Source organism: Bos grunniens, chromosome 15, assembly GCF_055505025.1.
Source record: "Bos grunniens cultivar Pamir isolate PY7600 chromosome 15, Bosgru_T2T1.0, whole genome shotgun sequence".
NCBI classification, from domain to species: domain Eukaryota; kingdom Metazoa; phylum Chordata; class Mammalia; order Artiodactyla; family Bovidae; genus Bos; species Bos grunniens.
Window position 1 is genome coordinate 29,455,086 of NC_141179.1, and position 25,007 is coordinate 29,480,092.

Sequence of the window (25,007 nt, forward strand, 5' to 3'; positions counted from 1 at the left end):
ACCCCATCCCCCATCTCATCTCTCTAGGTCATTACAGAGCTTAGTATTCCTTGCTGTACAGCTGCTTCCCACTAGCTATCTACTTTACGCATGGTAGCGTATATATGTCAGTGTCACTCATGTCAATTTGTCCCATCCTCTCCTTCCCCCGCCGTGTCCGCAAGTCCATTCTCTGCGTCACTATTTCTGCCCTGCAAATTTGTTCATCAGTACCATTTTTCTAGATTCCAAATATATGTTAATATACGATATTTTTTTCTCTTTCTGACTTACCTCACTCTGCATGGCAGCCTCTAGGCAATTTAATGCATTTTAAAATGTAAATAAATGTAAATTTAAATGTAAATGTAAATGTAAAATGTAAATTAAAAAAAAAAAAAAGATATGATTTTAAAACTCTCTAGAGACTTCCTCTGTCCAAAACCACCGCCATAGATCCAACTCTGAAACCCTGTCTCCCCTAAAAGAGTTGGCACTTTCTTTGGACAATTCCCTCTACTTTCAGAGAACAGTAGTAGAAATTTCTCTCCCACTAGGGAGCCAGTTTTTAGGAAAGTAAGCCACTAGCAGTTCGTTTTTCCTGCTTCCTTCTCCACCACAATGAGCTATGATTCGTACGGCAGGCCAAAGGCAGAGAGAGCTGCAAGGTTTCAAAAGAGAACAAACCCACACACCATCCTGAAAACCAGCAGTCCCTCTGGTTGAGACAGTATACAAATCCCAGCCCTATCAATTGCTGACTCTGTGGTCTTCATACTTGATTTCTTCAGCTTCTCGTTCTGGTAGGAATGAGAATAATAACACTTACCTTAGTAGGTAACTGTGAGAAATGTTTGAATTAAAACAGGTGCCACACTAAGAACCCTACCTAACCCAGAGTAAGTGATCAATGCGCATTAGCTAGCTTCATCCTTACTGCCAACTCTTTAGTTCTATCCTTAACCACCTCAGAAATGCAGAGGATACCACCCTAATGCCAGAAAGTGAAGAGGAACTAAAGAGCCTCTTGATGAGGGTGAAAGAGAAGAGTGAAAAGGATGACTTAATACTAAATATTCAAAAAACTAAGACCATGGCATCTGGTCCCATCACTTAATGGCAAACAGATGGGGGAAAAATGGAAACAGTGACAGACTTTATTTTCTTGGCTTCCAAAATCACTAAGGACAGTGACTTCAGCCATGAAATTAAAAGATACCTGTTCCTTGGAAGAAAAACTATAATAAACCTAGACACCATACTAAAAAGCAGAGACATCCCTTTGCAACAAAGATCCATATAGTCAATGCTATGGTTTACCTAGTAGTCACGTAGGGATGTGAGAGTTGGACCAAAAAGAAGGCCTAGAGGAAAAAAAAAAAAAAAGACTCAGCACCAAAGAGTTGATGCTTTTGAACTGTGGTTCTGTAGAAGGCCCTTGAGAGTCCCTTGGACAGTAAGGAGATCAAACCAGTAAATCCTAAAGGAAATCAACCCTGAATATTCATTGGATGGACTGATGCTGAAGCTCCAATACTTTGGCCACCTGATATGAGGAGCTGACTCATTGCATGAGCCCCCGGTGCTGGGAAAGACTGAGGACAGGAGGAGAAGGGGGTGACAGAATGAGATGGTTGGATGGCATCATCAATTCAATGGACATGAATTTGAGCAAACTCCAGGAGATGGTGAAGGACAGGGAAGCTTAGCATGCTGCAGTCCATGGGTTGCAAAGAGTCAGACACAACTTAGCAACTGAACTGAACTGAACTTGGGCTCTCAACCTTTCTTATCACAGACATACTTATGAGTCATCCATTCCACCGCCTTTACCTCTGCTGCTTTTAATCACGTTTCTCTCTCCTCTCTGGACAATCCAGTCTGTTCACATTCCTCTTAAAAGGAGGAGACCAAGACTAAGCTCACAAGACCAAGACTAAGCCCATCCCCAAAATGAGGACTATTTTTGGCTCATCTAAAACATCCTGACTTTGCCATGCTAAACTTGTCATTCTTCCCATGCCTTTGCAAATGCTGCTACTTTGTCTGGAAAGACTTGATCCTTCAAAACCTAGTCGCTCCTAAGCCCTCACTCCTGATCCAAGATACAGGGTCTCTGTACTAAAGATGCAGCTCTAAAAACTGGAAAGCAGAAATAAATAATAAACGGATAATCTACATTCTCCTCATATCCTTTATATATTTGGATTGGCCAAAAAGGTCACTCGGGTTTTACATAAGAACTTATGGAAAAACCCAAACAAACTTTTTGACCAGCCCACTATCTTTATCTTAAAACATAAGAATACCAGAGAGATTTTAAAGTTGGGATTTAGAATTAGACAGACTTGAACTTGAGTTCTAGCCCAGCTACTTTCTGCCTATGAAATCTTGATTATAGTTACCTAACCTGTTCCAGACTCAACTTTCTCACTCTAAGTGGGAATAATAAAAAAGACCTACTTCACTGAGTCACTGGGAGGATCTAATAAGATTAAAGAAGGTAACACATAAAATGTTTAGCATAGAACCCGAAATTGAAACTTCCAATAAATGCTATTATCATTAAAATGAACACCACGAAGATTCAAAAACCTTCAGGAATTTTCTATTGGGCTATAACATAAAATCTAAATAGTGCCAATCTGGCCTCCTTCTGCTACTGTACCCACTACCCATCCCATTCCCTTCACTATGCCCAAAATGTCCTACCATTTCCCAAATTTACTATATCCTTCATGCCACTGTGACTTTTGTTGACTATGTCTTTGTCTAGAATGCTCTCCCCATCCCTACCAAACCTGCCTGGGTTGTTCCCACAACACCACATCCCCCACACCCTTCAAAACTCAGCTCAAATATCAGCTCCCTTACAATGCCCTCCCAAGTTCTCTGATGCAGTTTATTTTTTTTTTCAATTTTCACATAATATTTAGCATATAGTGCTACTCAAGCATACATACCACTGTCTGTACTCAATTTGTAAAGATAATTTCCTCCATTAAATAGAAGTAACTTAAGGGCAAAATTCAGAGGAAGAGAAGCAAAGAGAGACTGAGAGAAAGAGGTGGACAGGTCACCAAAGTTCTCATATAGCAACAAAGTGTGCTTATTAGTCCCTCACTCTCCTCCTTTCCCATTTTTATAGTATTTTCAACATTTTTAAGCCTCCTAGACACCTATCTTTCCTTTGCACTGATTCAGGAAAAACAGCCTAAATGACCACGTCTAGACTATAGCTGGTATCTACTGAAGGAGAAAAATCACACCGTTGCACAAATAGTTACCATAAGAAACTCATGAATTCCATCACAGCTAAGCCTTTAATGAGGCAAGATGACTTTTTTTTTTAATTATCTAGATTTTTTTTTTTTTTTTTTTTGCCACACTGCACAGCATGTGGGATCTTAGTTCCCTGACCAGGGATCAAACACACACTCCCTGCCCAGAGTCTTAAGCACTGGACCACCAGGGAAGTCCCAAGTTATGACGACTCTTTCACCAGCCTTGGTCAGCTCCTCTGACTCCTCAAACTTTGCCATTCTCTTTTATCCCCTGTACAACCTATAAACACCTCATTCTCAAAAGAAAACATCTCTCTTCTTCAAGAAACTTGAAGCAGTACAAACTGCTTAGTCACACACCTTCCTGTGTCTGTACCCATGCCTACCTCCAATCTGAAAGGGTGTGGTGTCCCTTTTTCTATGCAAGGTCAAGCCCTTCTTCTCTGCCTGAATTCCTCCCTTCCAAGCCCTGCTCCAGAAAAAAAAACAAACAAAAACAAAAACCCTCTCAGTATCTTCAGCTTACCCCTTTCAAGAAGGGCGGTCTCTTCCCTCAGCCTCTAAAAACATAGGAGTCTCTCTCATCTATATAAACAAATATATAACTATTGTTACAGTATTACAGTTTCCTTAACCCTGTCATACTATTCATTACCAACCACTGCCCTCTCTTTCCTAAGCCAAGTTTGTGCAAGAGTTCTCTACATCTAACATCTCCCTTTCTTTCCTGCCTATCCACTCCTGGACCCCTACAGCACAACCTGGACTCCACTACCACTTTTAATAAAAGGTAGTATTGTCTTAAACCTGAAAAATCCAAGGGATCAAAACTGACTTTTCTCTCCTGACTTTACTGGCTCCCTCTGCAAGAGTGACCATTTGCTCCATGACCTTCTCTGTCTCAAAGTTTCCAGGATGATACTCTCATTCATTCACTCATTCTTCAAACATAGATTTATTGAGCATCTGTTTTGTGCCACCCTCTGAGTTTGAGATTAAATGTGAGCAAAATACATATACTCCCTGTTTTGGAGTTTAAAATGCAGCAGAAGGGGACTTCCCTGGTGGTCCAATGGCTACAACTCCACACTCTGGGGTTTGATCCCTGATTGCCCCACTCCAGTACTTCTGCCTGGAAAATCCCATGGACAGAGGAGCCTGGTAGGCTGCAGTCCATGGGGTCGCTAAGAGTCAGACACGACTGAGCAAGTTCACTTTCACTTTCACGCATTGGAGAAGGAAATGGCAACCCACTCCAGTGTTCTTGCCTGGAGAATCTCAGGGACGGGGGAGCCTGGTGGGCTACCGTCTATGGGGTCGCACAGAGTCGGACATGCTTAAGCGACTTAGCAGCAGCAGCAGCAGGAAACTAGATCCCACGAGCTGCAACAAAACATCTCACATGCCACAACTAAGACCAAGTATAGCCAAATAAACAAATATTTTTTTAATGTAGCAGAAGTTCAATATACTAATCAAATAATCATAAAGACAAATGTATAATTACAAACTCTGATAAGCACTACATGGAAAAGACAAAGAGAGTGCTATGAGAACTATTATCAGTTTGACAGGGGAGTAGGGAGTGGTTAATGAAAGTTTCCCTGAAAAGGAAAATTAATTTTGGGTTGAGTTCTGAAGGAAGGGTAACAACGTGAGGAGACTGGGAGCATTCCAGGCAGAGAATTCTGCATATGCAAAGGTCCTGTGCCAGAAAGAGGACAGTCAGTCAGGGAACAGAAAGAAAAGCAGAATGGGAACAACACAAAAGCACAAGAGAGAAGAATGAGACGTGACTAGGAGGTAAACTGAAACCAGATTAGGCAGGACGTTAGAGATTTGGGTCCTTATTCTCCGAGTAATGGGAAGTCGTGCTTTCAAAGTGGAAAATACTTAAGTATGGGACAGAGTGAGAAGGGGCATGATGAAGTTTGCATTTTTAAAACATCACTCTAGGGAAGACACTTAAGAGTGAGCCAAGAGTATATATAAAGAAATAACCTAAGAAGCTACTTAAATAGTCAAAGGGGGAAATAAGGAAAGCTTGAACTAACTTGGTGGCAGTGGACGTGGAGAGAACTCAGAAGACAACAGTACTTACAACGTAAAACCAGCAAGAGCTGGTGACAGGTCATATGTGAAATGTTTGGGGAAGAGAAATGTCAAGGGTAACTCCCAAGTTTATGTCTTGGTGATACCATTCACTGACACAGGGAAGACTAGAAAAGTATCAGGCTCGGCAGGATAGAAAATGAGTTTGATTTTGGATAAGTTTAAGGTGACTTTGAGATATCCAAGGGATAATATCAGGGGCTGGGGGTGGGGAGGCAGTTGATTTAGGGCAGGGGTCAGCAAACTATGGACCATGGGCCAAATCTAGCCCACATCAAGCTTTTTTTAATCATCAATTTGCTTTATTTATTAGGATTGCAAAATGGTTATATTCTATACTATTCTCTACATTCTTTTTTAAAAACTTTTATTGTTGATTTACAATGTTGTGCTAGTTTCTGCTGTACAGCAAAGCAAATCAGTTATACGTATCAGATCAGATCAGATCAGATCAGTTGCTCAGTCGTGTCCAACTCTTTGCGACCCCATGAATCGCAGCACGCCAGGCCTCCCTGTCCATCGCCATCTCCCAGAGTTCACTCAGACTCACGTCCATCGAGTCAGTGATGCCATCCAGCCATCTCATCCTCTGTCGTCCCCTTCTCCTCCTGCCCCCAATCCCTCCCAGCATCAGAGTCTTCTCCAATGAGTCAACTCTTCGCATGAGGTGGCCAAAGTACTGGAGTTTCAGCTTTAGCATCATTCCTTCCAAAGAACACCCAGGGCTGATCTCCTTAGAATGGACTGGTTGGATCTCCTTGCAGGTATTTATTTTTTTAGATTCTTTTCCCACATAGGTCATTACAGAATATTTATTAGATTTCCCCGTGATACCCAGTAGGTCCTTATTAGTTATCTATTTTATATATAGTAGTGTGTATCATAACATCTTTTTATAGATAAATTTTTATTCAAACACAACCAGCTCCATTTATTTATGTATTGTGTAGGGATCCCTTTGTGCTACTCCAACAAAATTGAATAGTTGCAACAGAGATTATATAGCCTACAAAGCCTAAAATACTATCTGGCCCTTTACAAAAGTTTGCCAATCCTGGTTTATACCAAAGAAGAAATATGGATTAAAGCTATAAAATCAGAATCTCATTAGTCTCCCTCCAACCAAATCTCCACACTGTGTTACATATACATACACACGTACACACTCCACTTCTCTGAGAGTTTCTATCAAATTTCTTTCTAAGGCTCCTTTTTTCCTACCCCATCTCTTAAACATTGGTGTTGCTCAGAGTTCACCCTGAGCCCATGGTCCTGCTTTCAACATGTTCTCTTTAGACAACCTTATCCAGTTTTACAGATTTCACAACCACAAATGATTCCCCAAAGTATGTCGCCTGCCATGACCTGCCTCTGAGTGTCCAACTATTACAGGATATACTCACTTGACTATCACCACCACAGGACTCTAACCTGAAGGTAGTGAACTCTTGTTTGTTACCAGCTCAATACCCATTCCTTTCCTCATCTCCTTTCTTCACGATACCCAGATTTTCTCAGGATATCCACCTTTCCCACATAGCCCAAAAGCTTGCAGGCCTCTGTCAATGTCCAGGCAGGAAACAGAAGGCAGAGTCAGCTAAGACTTTAAAAAGTGTATGGGCCACTTTTCAGAGGGACTTTTCTCAGGGTCAGGGTCAGGTCTAACTCTTATCCGTCTTTCTCAGGGTCAGATCCCCAACGAAGGCACAAAGTCTTTACCACTCCAGTCCTGAGGGGCAAAGAGAGGAAATGGTGTTACTGCAGCCTGGTAAGAGGTGGATGTGTGGCCCATTTGACAGAAGCTGTATCCACAGCCACTATCAACCATGGCACCATGACAGGGAGGGAGTATGGAAGAAAAATGTCTTTCTCCTCCTGCCTTCCAATCTCCTGCCAATGCCTCCCATTGACCAAATCTAATTGGAAGCCAGAGGACGGGAGCCTGGATGATGTAGTTTATAGGTTAGCTTTCCGGGGAGTAGGAAAAACAGAGAAGAAAAGTGAATGGATTTGGTGAGAGAACAGCAAATTAAGAATAAATAGACCCTACTTACTCCCAGCTTCCCTGGTGGCTCAGAGGTTAAACGTCTGCCTACAATGTGGGAAACCTGGGTTCAATCCCTCGGTTGGGAAGATCCCGTGGAGAAGGAAATGGCAACCCACTCTAGTATTCTTGCCTGGAGAATCCCATGGATGGAGGAGCCTGGTGGGCTACAGTCCACAGGGTCCCAAAGAGTGGGACACGACTGAGCTACTTAACTTTCACTTTTCACTTTAACTTTCACTCCCAGCTCTGGATGGTGCCTCAGACTGGCCTAAACCAATCATTACATCCAGAGGTGTGCTGGTGAAAAACTAAAAATAGAAAACCCAAGTGTGTAGGGTTTCACAATTTCTGTGGTACAGATACTCCCACCATGGCCATTTTCAAGCTACAAATGGCAAAGTCTGTGAATGCGAGTTAGGAAGACACATGCATGATCAACTCTTGAAAGCCAGTAGGAACTAGATCCAGCACACCATCCTCCTGACCACAGAGATATACCTGGGGTCAACATGGGATTTAGGTTAATCTAATCAAATTTGTTTGGAAAATTACTTAATACCGCCATCCCTTGTTTATGTTTCTATGTCTGGAATTTTTCCTTACTCTCTTTCTCTACTGTTGTTGTGTTAGTAGCTCAATCCTGTCCAACTCTTTGTGATCCCGTGGACTGTAGCCCACCAGGCTCCTCTGTCCATGGGGTAGCCAGTCCCTTCTCCAGGGGATCTTCCCAACCCAGGGAGCAAACCTGGGTCTCCTGCATTGCAGACAGATTCTTTACCATTTGAGCCACCAGGGAAGCTCCATTTTCTATTCTTCAAGACCTAACTCTTATCTGTCTTTTAAGATTTAATTTTTGAGACACCTCCAGTAAGTCTTCCCTGTATCATCTTAGCAGATTAAGGGCACCTCCTCTGTGATGTCATGGTTTCTAGTGCATTTTGCTTAGTATTAGATTCTAAAATAATCTGTTGACTTGTCTGTCTGATTCAATAGATCCTAAACTCATCCAAATGGAACCTAGCATATTATGGATGCTCAGTAATATTTATTCAATGGAAAAAACCAAGAGTTTCCCTTTACAAAATGAAAATTGCTATAAAGTAAGCATAAAAATGACAAGTTCTGAGCAAATTTTGATTACTGAATTATAGTAAGCACACCTTCAATAAAACTACCTACTAGAAACTTTCTTCTTTATAGAAACTCCATTTCCATGAACATAATTTTGCCACAAAGCGATCAATATGTAAAGTCACTTTCAGTTCAGTTCAGTCACTTAGTCGTGTCCAACTCTTTGTGACCCCATGAACTGCAGCACGCCAGGCCTTACTGAACTTTAAACACTAGATAAGCAGGTCTTCAATGTATAGTTACAGAAAAGTAACCATCTTATCCATGGTGAACTAAACAAACCTACACTAACATTGGTTCCCCTGGAGGAGAAGGGAGAAAGCCTGAAAGGAGGCATGAGGAAAGTTTCTGGAAAGTCAGTAACAACCTGCATCCTGATTTTGGCTCTGGTTAGCTAACCAGGCATGCTCAGTTTCTCAAAATTCACTAAGCTGTACACTTATGACAAGGGCACTTTCCTCTACATGTTTTACTGGAATTAAAAGTATTCTAAAATCACTGGATATAAAATAATTCATCTCTTCCACTCAAAAAAAAAATGAGGAAAAAAACATCCATCCAAAGTTACATTCATTCAGAAACTTTCACCCTAGGCCTAATGTGCTAATGGATATTTATCTTTTCCCCAGAAAGAAAAGGGTTTTCCAGGTGGTACTAGTGGTAAAGAAATTGCCTGCCAGTGCAGGAGACATGAGATGCTGATTCAATCTCTGGGTCGGGAAGATCCCCAGGAGGAAGGCGTGGCAATCCACTCCAGTATTCTTGCCTGGAAAATCCCATGGAGAGGAGCCTGGCATGCTACAGTCCATAGGATTCCAGAGTCGGACATGACTGAAGTGACTTAGGACACATGCAGAGGGAAAAGCATTTTGCCAGGTAAAAATAGCCAACAGAAGTAATATATAAATTAAAAAACTTTTTTAATCTGGGAAGAAAACAAGAAAATCATATTTAAGCATACGTAATTTTATACATGGAAGAAATGGGGGGAAATTATAAAACTCCCAATTTTATACACCCAATTTTCCAAAATACAAATCTGTCAAACTTTGATTCATAAAATTGTACACTTAGATGGAAAAGAGAAAAGTGTAAGCTCTAGGAGTCTTAATCCACTGGTTCTACATATTTGGGCTTCCTTGGTGGCTCAGACAGTAAAGAATCCGCCTGCCAAGCAGGAGACTTCTGTTCAGTCTCTGGGTCGGGAAGATGCACTGGAGAAGGAAATGGCAACCCACTCCAGTATTCTTGCCTGGAGAATCCCATAGACAGAGGAGCCTGGTAGGCTATTAACAGTCCATGGGGTTGCAAACAGTCGAACACGACTAAGCAACTAAACATCAACAACAAAAATATGAAAAGGCAAGGCAGGTAACTTGGAATGAAACCAAAGTCTCTTACCTAATAGACTCAAAAGTAAGACCTCCCAAAAATAGATGAACCTTGAAAACACACTAAGTGAAAAAAAAAAAAAAAACCTAGTTACAAAAGAACACATATTGTACAAGTCCAATTCTATGAAATATCCAGAATAGGCAACCACAGCAGTAGAAAATAAATTGGTGTTTGCCAGGACCAGAGGAGTGGGAAGAATAAGGCATGACTATTAATGACTATGCAGTTTCTCTTTGAGATGATGCAAATGTTATAAAACTGTCGTAATAATTGCACAACTGTAAACAATACACTTTATTTTTCTTTTTTGGCTGCACTGCACAGCATGCAGAATCTTAGTTCCCTATTGTGCTCGTGCTCAGTCGTGTTCGACCCTTTGTGATCCTATGGGCTTTAGCCCACCAGGCTCCTCTGTCCATGGGATTTTCCAGACAAGAATACTGGAGTGGGGTGCCATTTCCTCCTCCAAGGGATCTTCCCAACCCAGGGATAGAACTTGAGCCTTGTGTCTCCTGCACTGCAGGTAGATTCTTTAGCACTGAACCACCACCAGAGACCAAACCCCTGCCACCTGCAGTGGAAGCAAGAAATCCTAACCACTGGACCATCCCCAAATTCCCTGAATGGTACACTTTAAATAGGTAAATCATTTGGCACATGAACTATATCTCAATATATCTGTTTTGGTTTTTCTTTTGCTTTTCAAGGCAAAAGATAAATCAACAAGTATATACAGATCATAAACTCAACTTTGAACACTTGGATTTTTTTGGCCTGCTGAATTGATGGATGTTTTTTAATGTGAAATGACTTCAAGTTTGTGAGATCACCCACTATTTCTAGAATTTTTTTTTTCAATAGGGTAATATTTGAACATTTGTGTGAGAGAGAAAGAGGGAGACAGGAAACCAGGATTATTTAGAGTGACAGCAATTCAGCCTAAATAGTATATTGCAAAATAATTTAGCTGAAAAGCTGGGAAGGATCAGGGAGTGTCCTGGCGGCATAAATACTAGTCATCATCAAATAAATAAAAACTCCCTAGCCCTACCTGCTGAGACTTACAACACCTGAAGCCTTTATGTCAAAGGTCCTCTTCAGAAATTCCCACAGGGAAATTTTTTACAAAGTTAACAATTCACTCTAATGCTAGCTCTACTAACATATGATTTCCTGGGGAAGACAAACACATACATACACAAAAATCCAGGAAATAATTGCACCCTAGATGAAGGTAATTAGGTTGACTGAAATTTATGCAACTTGAAAACTGAATGAAAGCAAAACTTATCCAAATTTTAATATTATGTCATAGAGTGAATATTAACGGATGTTTAATTAAAATTTTAACAGAATTGACATTCCCTACCTTCCATTAAAAAAAAAGAAACTTATTAAAATACTAAAGCAGTTGCTTTTCCTCAACAAATGCATCACTATCACGAGATCAAAGCACATCCTTTCTGCGGCTAACAAATGTTTTACTTCCTTGGCCCTGACAATCTCTTACAAAAAATAAAATTGCCAACAATCATGAATTTACTTTCCCAAAATTACTGGGACAAACTGCTGAAGACTAGAACTGTTCTCTCCTAAGCAGAAGATAAGGCCCACAAGACCACAGCCGAGTCAACCGTTGATAACTCATCACAAGATAATGCCAGGTGCCCCCAAAATCAGTGCCCTCCGTGTTTCTATCAAGTCGCGCCCTCGCCCCAATACAAGAGTCACGCAAGGTGGTCGAGCTCTCAGGGGCTCGGGAAAACACTGACAAGCAACCGACCCCCTGCTCAGTGGGTGGTAATTCCGAGAACATCCCCCGCCACGGCCTCCCGCTTACTTCCTTCCTTCCCAGAAGCTCAGTGGGGGCTTTCCTCAGACCCCCCACCGGAACCGGAAAAGCGACCATCTTCCCTGAGCCCCCGGCCGGAAGTGTAAGTCGAGCCCGCCGCCGGCTCACTCACCCTGGAAGAACAAGACACCCAGCAGTGGGCACAGAGCGCAGCCACGGCTTCCAGGAACCCCGCTCTGCTGCATCCCGACAGGTCTCCAGAAGTTTGCACACCTTGTTTACGGCTCCCGATAACCACACAGGTAACACCGGAAGTGACGCTTGGGCGGGAGGCCGCGAGAAGACCTAAAATGGCGATTTAAGTTGCCATAGCAACGTGGCATCTTTCCAGAGCCACACCTGGACTTGCTCACTTCCAGTCAGAGACGCTTAACTCTCAAGTAGGAGTTCATTATTCTCTTTTACTCGAAATGAAGTCGGACAGGCTTTGGAGAATTGACTTTTGTAATGGAATTCTGCAGGACTTTATCGTCTTGATCCTCTGACTCTAAGCCAGAAATCCTTTAACTCCTTACAGATTATTTTATTGAATGCTTTCGGAATAGATTTCTATGCATTTAAGAGTTCACAGGAACCCTGGAGAGTGAGTATACAGGGTCATTCAGTGAATAGATAAATTTGTATTAGGCCTTCGTGGGCAGTTTGTACAAAACTGATTTGTATTTTGTGTGTATGTGTAGCTAATACAGCATCCATCTCAGTACGTACCTAAGTTTAAATTAGGTGTCTGTTAAATTACTGTAGACTCGGGTTCGATCCCTGGGTCTGGAAGTTCCCCTGGAGAAGTAAATGGCAACCCACACCAGTAATCTTGCCTGGGAAATCCCATGGACGGAGGAGCCTGGTAGGCTACAGTCCATGGGGTCGCAAAGAGTCGGACACCACTGAGCGACTTCACTTTCTTTCATTTAAATTACTGCTGACAGTGGCAATGATGAAATCATTACAAAAAGGAGCTGAGGCTTATGCTTCTTTTGGTTGGAAAAGTGAGAAAGTGTTTTCACAGTGCTTGAAGTGCAATGAAGAGGCGGTGTCAGATTCTTCTGAAAAAGAAATGGGATGGTACCTTCCTTTAATTATTAGTCAGTCTATTCTCCTGGAATCTACGCATGTTTAATGAAAGCAAGGGAATGAAAATATGCTTCAGCTTTTGGAATAGTTAATAACTTCACATTTTTCAACTTGCATTTCTTTACCAGACTTGAAAGCTGGTAGTTTTCTCTATTAAGAAGGTAATGTAAGAGTATCAGATGGGATAGATGATACTGTTCCTTCAAAAGAGTCCCCAAACTAAGTAGTTTGTTGTGCTCAATCCTGTTATTCAAAGCAATGTGAAAATTCTGTGGAAATTCATATAGGTTTATTTACCCAGTAGAAACTAATTCTATTATTGACTTCCAGGCTGCTCCTTAGAAAAATTTTCAATAGAGGTAAAATACATTCCCATCAGTTTTCTGTTACCTGCTATGTAAAAATTTTAGATTTTTGTATAAGCAAATTATTTAATTGTAATGCTTTATTACTGACGGTTATTTACATAGTGTTTAAGGCACAATAAAAAATAAATTACAATACAAAAGTTCTCTGTAAGTAGAAGATACTGAACAGTGGGGCTGTATTAACCCTTGAGCATTTAATCAAGACACGGAAACTACAGGTTTTGCTGGAAACAGCTTCCATGAGTTTTTAACTATCTCTTTACTCTTTATCGGAGAAGGCGATGGCACCCCACTCCAGTACTCTTGCCTGGAAAATCCCATGGACAGAGGAGCCTGGTAGGCTACAGTCCATGGGGTTGCTAAGAGTCGGACAGGACTGAGCGACTTCACTTTCACTTTTCACTTTCCTGCATTGGAGAAGGAAATGGCAACCCACTCCAGTGTTCTTGCCTGGAGAATCCCAGGGACCAGGAGCCTGGTGGGCTGCCGTCTATGGGGTCGCACAGAGTCGGACACGACTGAAGCGACTTAGCAGCAGCAGCAGTTACTATTTATCCAGGCCATCTGTTTGAAGAAATATCCACTTACTATATTTTCAAAGGTTGAATGTAGAAGAAAAAAAGAAAATGTGAATGAAAGCTAATAATGGACTTTAAATCTGATTTTTAGTTTCAAAACTGGGTACTGAAACTACTTTTTTAGACAGCATAAAAAGCAAAATGAGACAGGCATGAGAAGCATTTCAAGTTCATAAGTAAATTATACCAGGGTGGGTTTTTTTTTTTTTTAGTATTGGGGGAAAAAAATCAAAGTTCATCATCTTTAAATACAAATAAACTGCTTTGAAATTCCAGTTTGTTAAAAGAAATAATATCCTCAGCCTAGTTGGTGAAAACAAAGTATCAAGCTGTATTAAAACAAAAAATAAATAAAAGAAAGAAAAAATGTAATCTCTTCCAGTTCTCAGAGCTTTGTATAACACTAGAGAAAATTATCACAACTTAGGGTTGATTTTTTTTCATTAGCCCTCAATTTTTAAACTGTAATATACTACTTCAGAATCCTTCCATTTAACTGCTTAAAGATTCCAGTCTACAAATGAGCATAGATTTTGCTCTGTTGTTGTAAATAATTGAATTGGAAGTGGGGAATACAGTAATCTAAACAGTCATTCACTGCTCGTGAAAAATAAGAGCACAGAAAAAAGGTGACAAGCATTTCACCTTAGCAGATCACTTAGCAGAGCACAGAAAAAAAGTAACAAGCATTTCATCCTGAGGTGGCATTTGTCAATCTATTAGCATTTATATCACCTTCCCTATTTACTCTGTGGTTTTGGCTTGTGCTACTGTAAACCTTGGGTCAACTGGCCAAAAACAAACAAAAACAAAACCCTGCCATCTAGGGTATTGAAAGAAATTCAATAAAATAAGATGTGTCTCATACTTAAGGAGAGCCATAAAAATCAAACTGTTCTTTAGCAGTTTGAATTTAGGATTTTCTGTTAATTAATCAAAACTCTTGAAAGAATTAGCTCACCTTTTAATCAAGCATGTGAGAAGGAAAGAATAAACATGTTAACTTTAGTAGCTAAAACGCTGCTCTAAAGAAATTAATATACCAAAGTAAACATAACAGACAGTTTGGTTTTTATCTCATTTGAGGCCAGTATATGTGAATATAAATCATAATCCACAAGGAGTGTTTAAGGGCAAAAATATAGCTTCTTAGTATATAAAACCTAGTGAGCATTTGAAAAATATTTGCACTCTGAAATTAAATAAAACCTTAGTAACAGAGCTGTTTGTGAGTCTGGTGGTATTTGCTCAAGAAGGGCCCTATGCTGGCTCCAGAGGAACGTTGCTGGTCTAGGTGGTTATATACTGCAGCACTGGTTGGAAGGTAGGTCACAACCGAAAAAGCCAAAGAAAAGCTTCCATTAACTCCAGCTTATCTTAGGGTTCTTGTTCTGGGAAATCTTCAGCTTCCTGAAATACAAAGCAGAAGTTTAAATGGATAATGCATTTGGCAAGAGTGCAATAGGAATACCTGACGTGAATATATATATATTCAGATCAGATCAGTCGCTCAGTCTGTCCGACTCTTTGTGACCCCACGAATCGAAGCACGCCAGGCCTCTCTGTCCATCACCAACTCCCAGAGTTCACTGAGACTCACGTCCACCGAGTTATATTACTAGATCTATTTCCCATTGTGAAGAAAAATATTCTTAAGTATATTTGTCCTCTCCTAATTTAACTTTTAAAAAAATTTCCTGATCTTTATTACATAGTTCTCAGGGTCAGTGTCCTTAATTCATAATCCCTGCCTCGCATAGACCCTTGGATGATCCATAGCTGCTTACTCACATATATACATTCTCTCTCTGTCTCCCCCCAACCCCTTTATAATAAAGAAAATCAAATATACAGAAAAACAAAGAAGTCAGTGTGTGGAATACACTCTCACTTAATTGTATAGCTATAAATTGTACCTGCTATAAATAACATATGGGGGGGCCTAGAGTTTTTAAAACAAATTTCTGACATTTTACCCCCAAGTACTCCAATATGCATTTTTAAAATATGTATGTCTGCCTGTGTAAGCATAATATCTTTATTATACCTGATAAAAATTAATGATAATGCTCTAATATTATCCATATTGACATTTTTCATATTAAGACTTTCCCAATTGTACCCCCAACTCTTTTTACAACTAGTTCATTCAAACTAGTATCCATCCAGTCAAAAGTCATACACTGCACTTGATTGTATCACTCCCTTAAATTTCTTTTAATCTTAAACATCCTCTGTCTTTATTTTCCATGCCCCTGACTTAGAAAATCTGCTTGATTTTAAAAATAGCCCTTGGTAAAAATTTCTGTGATACCAAATTTTTTTCCTAGGTTTACAATAGAATCATTTTTCTCCATACTGTTTTTATAAATTCTTGTGAACTTTCCCTGGAGCTTTAGGCTGTAAAATTGTGGCTCTTTTTGCAAATGATAATAGTGGGCTGACTTCAGGGAATAGAAATTGTAATCGTATTAAAATAAATCAACCTACCTTTTAAGCCTAATAAACCTAAAAACTGGAAAAACAAAATTACACACGCTAAAATTAGGTTCATAGTCCCAAAAACTAAATGAGAGGAGTTGAAATCAGTTCCAAAGAATACAAAAGTTCTCTTGTCAAAATGTCAAGCATATCTATTGAGTCACTCTCTGAACTGCCATGATTAGTTTACAAGAAAAGAAAAGAGCAAATATTAATTCTTTCATTTAAAAAAATTTACTTACATATTGCAAGTTAATTTATTATTCTTGGAAGTGGTAAATATAACCCCAAAGTTTCAAATAATCATAGAATTCTCAGCTTTAATGATAGGGGGTTCTAACTTTCTAGTCCTTTGCACAAAACACACTCAAAGGGGAAGCCATCCATAACACAAGAAAAGACTTATCTCTCTGCCCAGCTCCTTTCATTTCATACAGGAAACACCGAACAATCATATCATCTAGGAGATCTACAGTAGAGATGAGACGTGCAAGTAAGCTAAGGAAAGAAATCAACCCAATTGTGAAACTTACCATGTAGACTGTTAGTCTGTGTATTCTAAAGAAACAGAAGCCTTTTTTTCCTGGTTGAGCTTTTCTTCTTCTTTTCTGTAACATAGAAGCAGAAACCAATGTCAATAGAACAAGACAAGGAACAAGGGAGGCAAATCTGTATACAAAGTTTCAGGTTAGATATATTCCCCCAAATTTGTGTAAGAACTATATGTACCTGGGAGTAGATCACGCTTACAGAGCACTAAACCACTAGTACTGTCTAACTAATAATACCCATGCCTCCACATGACCCTGGGTATGTGGATTTAGACACTTTTCAGAATATTGCTAGAGGGAAGTTATCACTTGGGAACTCCAGGTATTTAAAACAGATACTTTAGCATTAGTATTGTACTTCTAATTCTACTTCTTATTCAAAAAAGAAAAAAGCATAAAATTAAAACCAAAACAAAGGCAAAAAAAGACTGATCTAGAAATGTTTATCAATTGTATTCTATTCAAATTAGCTCAGAGTTGGATTCATTAAGCTCCTTAAAAATCAGTTCTGTTTACTATAGTAAATATTTCTTGAGGGAAAGAAACAAATGATGCTGGGACAGCTGAAAAAAATTACAACTGTGAGAGAATGAATTTGGACTCCTCCTTCACACCATATATAAGAATTAATTGAAAATGAATCAAAAAATAATAATAAAAGAATCAAAGGCCTAAATGTAAGAACTGAACTGTAAAACTCTTAGAAGAAAACAGGCATAAATCTTTTTGACCTTGGATTAAACCATGGTTTCTTAGTATGACACCAACACAAGCAACAAAAGAAAAAAGATAAACTGGAATTCTTCACAATTTAAAACTTTTGTGCTGCAAAGGACATCAGTCACAATAATGGAAAGGCAACCCACAGAGTGAGAGAAAATAATTGCAAATCCTTTATCTAATAAGGTGCTTTTGTATACTCCAAAATATATAAGGACCTTAAAAAAAAAAAAAAAGACAAATACCCTAACTTGGAAATGGTTTCACATATTCAAAAATTCAAATATTTAACATATTTGAGTAATATCTTTCCAAATTAGATATTAAAATAGCCAATAAACACATGGAAAGATGCCCAGCATCATTAGTCGTTAGAAAAATACAAATCAAAACCTTAATGAGATACCACTTCACACACACTTAGATGGCTGTAATCAAAAGGACAGACAATACAAGTGGTGTTGAGGATGCAGACAAACTGGACCCCTCATACGTTGCTGGCGGGAATATGAAAAGGTGCAGCTGTTTTGGAAAACAGTCCAGCAATTCCTCAAGAAGGTAATGTAGAGTTACTATACATCCCAGTAATTCCACTCCTATTTATATACTCCAGAAAATTGGAAAACATATGCCTATACAGAAACTTGTAGATGAATATTCATAGTAGCATTAATCCTAATAGTCAAAAAGTGGGGAAATTTTAAGTGTCCGTCAATTGAATCAAATAACAAAATGTGGGGACTAACCTAGTGGCTCAGTGGTTAAGAATTTTCCTTCCAATGAAGGGGACGTGGGTTCTGGTTGGGGAACTAAGATGCCCCATGCCCTGGGGCAACTAAGCCTATGTGCCCTCCAACTAGAGAAGCCTTTCATGCTGTGAGGAAAGTTCCTATGTGCCACAACTAATACCTGATGCAGCCAAGTAAATTAAAAAATAAATACTTTTTTAAAATGTGGTATATGTATATGATGGAATATAATGCAGCCACAAAAAGGAATGACATACTATAACATGGTTTAACCTTGAAAGCATTATACTAAGTCAATGAAGCCAGACATAAAAGGTCACATATTTTTTTAAATAAAAATTTTTTCAAATTAAAAAAATATAATTTTTTTAAAAAGGTCACATGTTATATGAGTCTCTTTACATGAAATGTCCAGAACAGGCAAATCCATACAGACAGAAAGCAGATTGATTAGTAGCTGTCAGGGGCAGGGTGGGAGAGGAAGATAGGCAGTGATAGCTAAAAGGTATGGAGTTTCTTTTGGAGGTGATGAAAACGTTCTGGAATTAGCGGTAATGGTTACACAACTTTGTGAACATTAAATAATGAATTTTATTATATGTAAATTTTATCTAAAAAAAAATATATATATATATATATATAGTGTACCTTACATCAGCATGGCTGACTTTCCTAGGCACTGATTCAGAGGCCCTGCTGACAGCCCAGTGGTTCTTAGAAATGTATGCTTTACATTAAAAGGAAGGAATATCCTAGAAAAGCTTTACATAAGCAAATTTTTGTATATCAAATCCTACATAGTAAAGAAAGACTATGATGAAATCATCCCTAACATTAAGAAACTAAACACCCCAGAGGAAACAAACTTACAGCTACCAAGGGTGAAAGGGTGGGGGGGGCGGTAAATTAGGAGTTTGGAACTAACATATACACACTATAATACATAAAATAGTGAACCAACAAGGACCTACTGTATAGCACAGGGAAATATACTCGATATTTTGTAATAACCTATAAGGGAATTGAGCCTGAAAAAGAATATATATATATATATATATGTGTGTGTGTGTGTGTGTGTGTGTGTGTAAATAATTGAATCACTTTATTGTACACCTGACTCGATGGACGTGAGTCTCAGTGAACTCCAGGAGTTGGTGATGGACAGGGAGGCCTGGTCTGCTGCGATTCATGGGGTCGCAAAGAGTCGGACACGACTGAGTGACTGAACTGATCTGATCTGATTGTAAACCTGAAACTAATACAGCAGTGTAAATCAACTGTATTTTGATACAGAAAAAGCTAAAGTTACTAATTCACACCCTAATTTATCCATCCTGTGAATTTGAATTCTGTATGAGATTTACCCAAAAGAAAGGACATTTGTTCAAGAATGATTTAGCCCCGCTATAAAATACCAAGAGTTGCCATAAAACAGTGTTCGAAGAAGACTTCTCCAGAACTGCCCAGCCTTACGATTTTATCTCCACCACTCTATGCGCTCTTTCAGCCCGTCGCTTTTTCCGGAAATGCTGGAAGAGGACCACCACAATTACTATTATGACCATCAGTGCACAGGCGGAGCCAATGGCCAGAGCCAGGAAGTGGATCTCAGAGAAGCGTACTGTAAGGAGAAAAGATCAAGTTGGGATTCTGAAAAGAGGAGGACTGTGATGAAATCTAAAGATATAATAGGGGTGTGTTTTCATCCTTAAATGAAATATTCCTTTCTACTATATTAACTGTGTAAACTCTGGTAGCAATAGGAAAGCCATACACACTACGGGATTTTCCAGGCAAGAGTACTGGAGTGGGGTGCCATTGCCTTCTCCCACAGACTACTTTAGTGGTTCTCAAACTATGGTCCTAGGAGAAGCAGCTACAGAATGACTTGAGAAGCAGCTACAGAATGACTTGAGAACTTCAAAAGGCAAGTTCCATCAGGCCCCACCCCAGATCTACCCAATTACAGGTGGGGCCCAGCAACGTGTTCTAACTTGTCCTCCAGGTGATTCTGTTGCATGCAAAAAATTTGGGAATCACTGGGGCAGGTAACCTAGCTAATGGGGTAAGGTTATTGCTGACCTAATCAAATCCAGTGTTTATTTCTCCCTGAATCCTTCTCACCTCTGTCATTCAGTCAGTCATTTATTCAGGTTTATTAAGAGTTTATTATGTCCTAGCACTTTGGTGGAAATACAAAGCCAGAAAAGACATTACCTTCAAGGAACTGATGCCCACAGGAAAGAAAGGCAAGTAACTGTACTCTAGTGGATCAATGAGGTAAGAAAGAACCCAGAGGGAAGGGTCCCTAAACAAGGTTAGAGACTGTGAAGTCTGGGTCTCTTGATTTTGAGCTTGATTTCTGATTTAAATTTCAAAAAACCTAGAGCTAGAAAGGACATTAGCGAATATCTAGCCCAGGGGTTCCCCAGCCTCAAGTCTGTAAAGGAAGAGGGCAGGGAAGGTGGGATGAAGGAGAAAAAACCCACGAAATCCATGTCAGATTGTGTGCCTTGTTTAAGGTAAACAGGGGTTAGGGGTTAGGCTTTCATTAGGTCCTCAGAGGAGTCATCCCAGTATGTTTAAGACCCGTGGGTTCTTATCTACCTGTTCATTTTGCAAAGAAGAAACTGAGATCCAAAGACATTACATTACTTCTTTCAAAACTCAAATGACTTCTCCAAAGTCACACAGCTCTCTGTTGATAGGGCCTTGAAGGATGATGCTAGGACTAAAAGGATTTCATACCATTTTATAGGCTTTTATGTTTTGGATAGTAACGTATTGGTTAAGAGAATACACCAATGACAGCTAGGTTAAAATACCAGCTCCTATGTGACTTGGGTAGTTAACTTCTTTGAGCCTCAGTTTCTTCAATGTATAAAGTAGAGATAACAATACTCATTTCTTGAGTTCTTATAAAAAAATAAAATTGCTTATGTAAATTGTTCCATGCTGTGCCTGCACATAATACTTTCAATATATGTTAGCTATTATAATTTTCAGTACAATTTAGACTTTGGGGATTTTTACTTTTATTATGTCATTTTATCCTCATCATAATCTTAGCTCTATTATTCTCACTTTACAGAAGAAAAAAATTTATTTACAGCTGATAAACTGTAGCAGTGACTCAGACCCAAATTTACAACTGTTAAGTTTTGTGGTCTTTACTTTTTGTTATCTGGCAGTTTTCTAGGTTGTCCTTTCTAGGCCTGCAGGCAATACAGTGCATTAGATGGAGCACAGTTTTGGAGATAGAGATGCTTGGGTCTGAGTTCTGAGTGACTCCATTTATCTGCTCCATGACTTTGGACAAGTGACTTAACCTGTATGAGCATTGGTTTCCTCATTAGTAAGATGGGGGGAGGGGAGCACTAAGAGCACAGTGGATTGATGTGTGTAAAGATTAGACCGAGGATGCTGTGGCTGGACGGCATCGCCAACTCAACGGACATGAGCTTGAGCAAACCCCGGGAGATGGTGAAGGACAGGGAAGCCTGGCACGCTGCAATACATGGGGTCACTGCAGTCCATGGGGTCGCAAAGAGTTGGACATGACTTAGCACTGAACAACAACAAAGATTAGATGCGTTACATAAATCTCCTTGCATGTGGGAAGGGCTCGATAAACAATAGCTACCATTATTGGTAGCTACTTCCAACAGTGAGTGTGAGAATTAAATGAGATGGTACATGTCAAGCACTTTGGACAGTGAGTAGGTACTCAATAGTATCTTGTGACTGAGTGGATGAATGGACTTATTGTTAGCCTTTTATCAGAGCATTGCTTCCTCTCCCTTTCACGATCTCAATGCCATTTTTGTAACCGATTCCCTAGGTCCCTTTGCCTTATTTTCTGTTTCTTTCCACAGCCAAACAAAGCCCTTCTCTTTTTACCCCAGGACTCTTCACTCTTCCTCTGCAATCTCCAGATCCAAAGAGTTGGTCCTCCTCTCTTACTCTTTCAGCCATCACAAAACTTTGCCCCTCTATTTTCTACAAGCTCTCATACTTTCCAAAAACAACTTGTCTCTGCATCACCTACCGGTCTGCACGACGCTGAGCTGGATCTCCCCAATCAGCCCATCAACGTCAGGCGGGTTCTTCACCTGACAGGTGTATGTCCCGTTGTCATCAAACTGCAGCTTCCAGAGGAGGATGGAGACGTCATACCGCTCGGGGTTCCCATCCCAGGCCACTCGGTCCTTGAAGCGCCCACTCATGGGCTTGAAGGGATCCACATGGTAGTAGAAAACCTAGAGAGGAGCCACGACCAGAGGTGTTACTCGGCACCTGGGCAGGGAGACGGACAGCAGGAGCAGACAAGAGACACCGGGGCGTCCCCGGCAGCCCAGGGGTTGAGACTTCACCTTCCAGTGCACGGGGTGTGGGTTTGATCCCTTGTTCCCACGTGCCTCGTGGCCAAAATACCAAAACAATAAGGCAGAAACAGTATTGGAGCACATCCAATAAAGACTTTTTAAATGGTCCACATCAAAAAAAATCTTCAAAAGAGAAGCACCAGCAAGCCTGACTGTCCGGTCTGCAGCTCTCCTGCAACAACCTCTTGCTTTCCCCTCCACCAGCCTCTCAGTTCTGTCTCTGTGCCAAGAATCGTTCCCCAGCTGTACCCTGTGCTTATGGCCAAGAAAAATACAAAAGGGCCAGGAGAAATGGACTGGCTTATTTTTCTAATCAAGGGCCCCAAACTTACAAACTGCTCAGGGCCCCCATCTCGAGGACGGAAATTCCAGGTCACCGTGAGAGCATCACCCACTGGGGCAAAGCTGGAGAAAGTGCATTTTAACCGAACATCTGTCCCATTGACAGCCTCCAGCACGCGGGGAGTGTAAATTTCCACAGCTGCTGTTGGCCAAAGAGCTGCAATGGAAAAAAGGCAATGAAGGGTTAACGGGAGATGTGTCTTAAGAGAATTTCTGCTGACACTACCAAAATAAAGGTCTGAGTAGGGTGTTCTTGCCTGGAGAATCCCGGGGACGGCGGGGCCTGGTGGGCTGCTGTCTATGGGGTCACACAGAGTCGGACACAACTGAAGCGACTTAGCAGCAGCAGCAGCAGGGCATCCAACAGATGTGAGATGCCCCAGCTCTCACTCAAACTCAGTTTCACCCACCACGTATTCCTACCTACATGTAACCTTGACCCTCCCATTCCTTTAACAACTAAAAATAGCACACAGTAAACTTTACTTAGCAGTCACACTTTGTCTAAAACACGATACCCTAGCCTCATGGTACACACTTCAAAACTGCTCTAACAAACTATAAACATTGGCAAATAAGATTGAAGGCAGAAACAAAAAAAATTAAAACTAATCAGAACATGAATTAGACCTCTGTTCAGATTAACCATAATACGTTATATGTATAATGGTCCCCTAGCAGTAAGTTTTCCAGAAAGGGTCCTTGTTAAGTGAATTTCCTACTATTCCTAGTCTTCTGGAAAAAAACGGAATTAATCAGCCCCAGACAGTTTAGCTTGCTTGTACGGCTGGAACCTTTATACCATGTAGCGTTTTTTTAGCATGATATTTACATTTAGTATGTGCATGTTGGGGCAGTTAGCAAGCCACAGTGGGTCTCTCTCCTTAACCATCTCCGCTTTCCCAGTGCTGTCCAGAGTCTGACAAGACCCACACACAGAAATCCAAGAGCCGGGTTCTGCCTGTAGTGGGAGGTGGAGAGCAGCCACCAAAAAATGGAGTGTAATCTGAGATTAGAAAACCCTCTCTGTGCCCCAATCACTGGCAACCAGAACGCACCTAAACCTGTTTTTCCAAATGCAGTTCCCCCAAAACAACCCCCACTTCAGTTTCATTAAAGTCAACACTAAAGCAAAATATAACTGTGGCTCAGGCTCCAGTAAAAGACTCGCAACTTCTGGGACAATGAGCTAACTTTATAGGATAGGCAGTGGAGGAAATGCTCAGAGAAGCTCGTGAGCTCTTACCTGTGAGCTGTAAGCCAAGGAGAAAAAGCACAGCACGCGTAGGGCTCTTGCCATACATGAGGGAAACCCAGCCCTGGCCCCAGAGACCAGACCGGGCAGACCAAGAGCGCCAGCACCCTGCCAAGGCCACTCCTGGCGGAGAGAGCGCCTCAGCGTTTTTCCGGAGAAAGGAGTCTGTCGCCTCACCTGTGGGAACCTGAGCACCCGTGCCTGTGAGTCATTCCTGCTCTGCCGGTGCACTTTGCTGGAATGAAAGGTGGGGCTTCAGCTCCCAACACCCTCCTCCCCTCCTTCCTTGCCTCCCTTCCACCCTCCGCGCTACAGGCACGTCCACACAAAGTCCCAGACGCTGCAGATCTGTCTTTTCAGCTCATCTGGACCCTGGCCTCTGGATGGCCTCAGAAACAGCCAGAGGAGGTGGTGCCTGTCTGAAAGGTCCCAGACTGCTGGGTCTGGCCCACACGCACACATTTTATTTTTTTTTAAATGTGTGCGTGTGGGCCAGGTTTTAAGCTTGCCTAAGAAGTGAATGTTGAACTTACCTGCAGTGATTTCACTTATCAAAGCACCGCCCTCAGGCCACAGTAGCCTGAACTGGATTACCACCTCCAAAATAATCAGAATTCCTTAGGACCCTCTGTATTCAAAAAGTCCTAGAGTTTGTATACTTGATTTTAACCAAATGTTACCACAAGGATCCCTGCGCTTTTTCTAGC

At 40.7% G+C, this 25,007-nt stretch overlaps 2 protein-coding genes and 1 long non-coding RNA gene across 9 annotated transcripts in view; 1 reads left to right on the forward strand and 2 right to left on the reverse strand.

Moving 5' to 3' along the window:
- MPZL3 (myelin protein zero like 3) overlaps positions 1 to 12,056 on the reverse strand; it is a 27,210-nt gene extending 15,154 nt beyond the window's left edge. For 4 of the 6 annotated variants that reach the window (XR_015141902.1, XM_086339492.1, XM_086339491.1 and 1 more), the window contains exon 1: positions 11,913 to 12,056. Coding sequence is in view for 3 of the 6 variants with exons in the window: in XM_086339492.1 (XP_086195618.1) it covers positions 11,913 to 11,985 (73 nt within the window). In the remaining 3 variants the exon portion in view is untranslated. Of the gene's footprint in view, positions 1 to 11,731; positions 11,864 to 11,912 lie in introns of those variants that run through there. The other 2 variants (XM_086339493.1, XM_086339494.1) reach the window with 2 other exon arrangements.
- Positions 11,862 to 23,295, forward strand: LOC147357533 (uncharacterized). Its single transcript, XR_015141903.1, has 2 exons — positions 11,862 to 12,042; positions 22,224 to 23,295. It is a non-coding gene; the product is annotated as an uncharacterized LOC147357533 (long non-coding RNA).
- On the reverse strand, positions 13,299 to 24,505 carry MPZL2 (myelin protein zero like 2). Of its 2 annotated transcripts, XM_086339495.1 has the most exons (6): positions 24,292 to 24,505; positions 23,036 to 23,202; positions 22,367 to 22,577; positions 19,792 to 19,939; positions 16,832 to 16,906; positions 13,299 to 15,227 (listed from the first exon to the last, which is right to left on the reverse strand). In XM_086339495.1, exons 1-5 carry the CDS (start codon positions 24,347 to 24,349, stop codon positions 16,843 to 16,845), a joined length of 648 nt encoding a protein of 215 aa, XP_086195621.1. In that variant the 5' UTR covers positions 24,350 to 24,505; the 3' UTR covers positions 13,299 to 15,227; positions 16,832 to 16,842. The 2 variants fall into 2 exon arrangements, with proteins under 2 accessions (XP_086195621.1, XP_086195622.1); XM_086339496.1 differs by lacking the exon at positions 19,792 to 19,939.
- Positions 24,506 to 25,007: the final 502 nt, after the last annotated feature.